Raw genomic sequence first — 3,596 nt, forward strand, 5'->3', positions numbered from 1 at the left:
AAGTACTTTTCACATCAGATATAATACAACCGATGTGAAAAGTCCTTCATGAAAATTAAACCCAAACACATCACAAACCTAGCATTCTCACACAGAAATCCAAAACCCGATCGTAGCCTCACCGCTCTCGCTGCATTCGCATCGTCGCCTCACCGCCACTACTCACCGCTCTCGCTGTCACCGGTCCTCGCTGCCGCCGCTCTCGCTGTCACCGGTCCTCGCTGCCGCCGCTCTCGCTGTCGCCGGTCCTCGCTGCCGCCGCTCTCGCTGCCTTCGCTCTCGCTGCCTTCGCTCTCTCACTGCCTTCAAGGACCTTGTTGTTAGCTTCATTACTTGCATTCACATTGTTTGCGGAACACAGGTTGCCCAAGAGCTATGACTATCACCAAATGCCCGCTCGCTTCATTCAGGTCTGTAATTCGTTACTTGCACTTATTGTTTACTTGTAGTATGCCTTCTTTATTTCCTGTTGTGAAGCTGTGCTCTCCACACCCAGAACCTAAATGCAAGCAATGAAGCAAATAGTGTATAGGGTACCTGATAGAGGGAATTTTCGTTGTGATTGTTGGAAGGGTTGAGTTCAGATTCAGTTTCTTCCTCATCATCGGAAACCCTAACTCTCTTCTTTTTACCCATTTTCGTAACTCAGTATTTCCTTGCTCGGTGGTTTAATTATATGAAGGAGTATGTATGTGCGATTGTAGTTATTGGTTTGGGTAGTTTGCATGATGTTATAGATTTAAGCTTCTTGCCACATTGTATAAAAAGAAAAGCTGCTCAAAATTATGTGACTGATCGATTGATTATCATGCAGATTTCAATATATGAAATTAATCCTCAGTGATATAAGAGAGATTTTTCTTAATAATTACTTTCTCTGTGAGGGCACAATATTTAATTCCAAGCTTGCATATGTTTGTTTACTTTTTTTTATAGTCCTGAAGCAGTAGAATGTCATGTAGTTAAACTAATTTACTCGGAGAATGGCAATGCAAAACGAAAGCAATTGGAATCAAATGCATTGGATGTAAGGCTGCTTGCTAGTTTTTTATGGCTTTATTTCTAATTATAACTTTGACTTTTGATTCCTTTGGGCTGAATTTTGATAAAGCGGCTATGAGATGTTGAACTGAACTCAAGTCTCTTTGAAAACCTCTAGCTAAAAATGCAATGTAATTTTTTTGTTTGTCAACTTTTCAGTTTGTATACCCTGCTTATACAACAATGTTGACGTTCTAAAGCTCTAGATGATTTCAAGACTAAGCTGGATCAATCACTAAACAATGGTGAAGGGTTCGCTTCATCTGTTCAAAGGTGGACTCAGTCCATTATGCTCGAGTTTGATAAAGGATCTGCTGGTAATTATCAGATAGGATTGTTCTAAATAGCTTATGCATTATCACCTGTTATTTATATGCATGTTTCACAGCTAACTAAAAATTGGGGTGCCAATGTTAGCTTGAGTGTCCATTTGCTTTTTGAGTTTATATTAGGTGTCATTCTCTCCTTGCCTTTATTATTTTAAGATGTACATTTTCCACTTCAAACTTATATGGGAACTGGATATTTAAAGTGAAGAAAATTGATGAGTATAACTAAGGATGCATCTTATTTGTCCATCCTTCTATATAAGTAAATTATCAGAGATAATGACTAGCTTCATCTGTGCGCAGTGCAAAATTATCAGATATAATGACTAGCTTTGAGGTGATATTGTCTCAAAAATGGAGATTAATTGGTTGAGCTGAGTCATATATTATTTGTTCCTGCAATATCTCCATCAACCACTAAATTAGAAGTATCTTTTGCAGACACAACTAGTCAAGGCATTGGCTGAGCCTGTTGAGTCCCTCTTTGAAGCAGGGGGAAAAGACACTTGTCTTTCTATCAGAAAACTTCTTAAACGTGAGACTGAAGCTGTTGTATCAGAATTTTCAACTTCCATTGCTGGTTTTGAGCTTGATGAAGAAACAATTGAAAGAATGCAACAAAGCCTAAGGGACCATGGAAGAAAAGTGGTGGAAAATAAAGCAAGAGAAGAAGCTGGAAAGATTCTTATTCGCATGAAGGATAGGTAACATCATTTTAAAGATGTCTATATTCATCTATTTGGTGAATCTTGGGTTTGCATTCTATAAATTGATTGATTGACTTAACTCAGGGGTTATAAGGATTGAAATAAGTCATGATGCTCTGCTAATTTTTGTATTCATTGATGCCTTTTGTTGGGATCGAATACCAGAAGCACAAGTTTCTGTAGGTTTGATCACATGATGTTTTTAGGTATTGTACTAAGTTCTACTAATGGGTGATTTCCAACCGTTTATTGGTTAGGCAGAGAGAGACATAAGATTTGCATTTATCTGATTAGAGCAGTACAGAAAGACTTGAGAAAACTTAATGGGAAACCCATAAAAAAGGTGTTGCTTTAAATGGTTTTACACTTAGATTTTGGTATTTGCAAGTGGTCCATGTAACTGATCCAATCAAACAAGATAAGGCTTGGTTGTTATTTGTTTCCATTTGTTTGTTTTGGGGGACACCCTTTGTTGTACTTGGCACTTTCCCTTGCTTTTATGATGAAAGAAATTGCTCTATTCCTATTTGATGTTATTCAGCTTTCAGATTGATTTGGTGGCTTACCGGCTTCTGTAATCAATTTCAAGTTCTCCACAATATTCAATCATGACAATGATTCACTACCTAGGGTTTGGACTGGGAAGGAAGATATCAGAGCAATTACAAAGGATGCTCGCTCTGCGGTAATTGATTGCAAACTTCAATGAATTGTTCTAGTTCTTTTAGGCTATTATGTTTTTTTTTTGCTGGGACCTTGGATGTTTATCTCTTTTTATTTTAATAAATTTTCATTCAAAAAAAATATGTATATTCAGGTCAAATTCTTGTAAAAAAAAAATGAAAAAAAATGGTTGAGCATTTACATCGGTTTTTAGTCTAACCGATGTGAAAGGTATACATTTCACATCGGTTTTTTGTCTAACCGATGTGAAAAGTATACATTCCACATCGGTTTTTTGTCTAACCGATGTGAAAAGTATACATTTCACATCGGTTTTTTGCCGATGTGAAATGTATACTTTTCACATCGGTTGGTTGACTGAACCGATGTGAAAGGTATATATTTCACATCGGTTGGCTGGCTAAACCGATGTGAAAGGTGTACATTTCACATCAGTTGGTTGACTTAACTTATACCTTTCACATCGGTTATAAACCCGATGTGAAAAGGTTAGGAGATACCACATCAACATTGTTTACATCGGATAAAAACCGATGTTAAAACTCAAAAATACCTGATGTGAAAACTAGTTTTTCTAGTAGTGAGCAAACTTCAAAAGATCTCCTCATCAGTGAAAAAGAGGAAAAAGAGAATCCTTTGTGAAACCGTGTGGTGTAAACTCAAGAACTATGCCTCCCCTCCCTATACAAGTAACTAGCAGCCCAAATAAGTGGTACTCAAATCCCAAATACAATACAAGAGAACAGTCACAGAATCACAAGAAGACAGCAAAAACAACTTACAGTGAAAGGAAATTGACACAACATAGGACAACCCCAACAACCCACAGGCATCA

The 3,596-nt window shown here is 37.4% G+C and overlaps 1 protein-coding gene across 1 annotated transcript; it reads left to right on the plus strand.

Moving 5' to 3' along the window:
• Positions 1-1,666: 1,666 nt before the first annotated feature.
• Positions 1,667-2,235, plus strand: LOC130742998 (protein ROOT HAIR DEFECTIVE 3 homolog 2-like). Its single transcript, XM_057595106.1, has 2 exons — positions 1,667-1,707; positions 1,812-2,235. The coding sequence occupies exons 1-2, from the start codon at positions 1,693-1,695 to the stop codon at positions 2,076-2,078; spliced, it is 282 nt and encodes a 93-aa protein (XP_057451089.1). The 5' UTR covers positions 1,667-1,692; the 3' UTR covers positions 2,079-2,235.
• Positions 2,236-3,596: the final 1,361 nt, after the last annotated feature.

Source organism: Lotus japonicus, chromosome 3, assembly GCF_012489685.1.
Source record: "Lotus japonicus ecotype B-129 chromosome 3, LjGifu_v1.2".
Lineage (NCBI taxonomy): Eukaryota > Viridiplantae > Streptophyta > Magnoliopsida > Fabales > Fabaceae > Lotus > Lotus japonicus.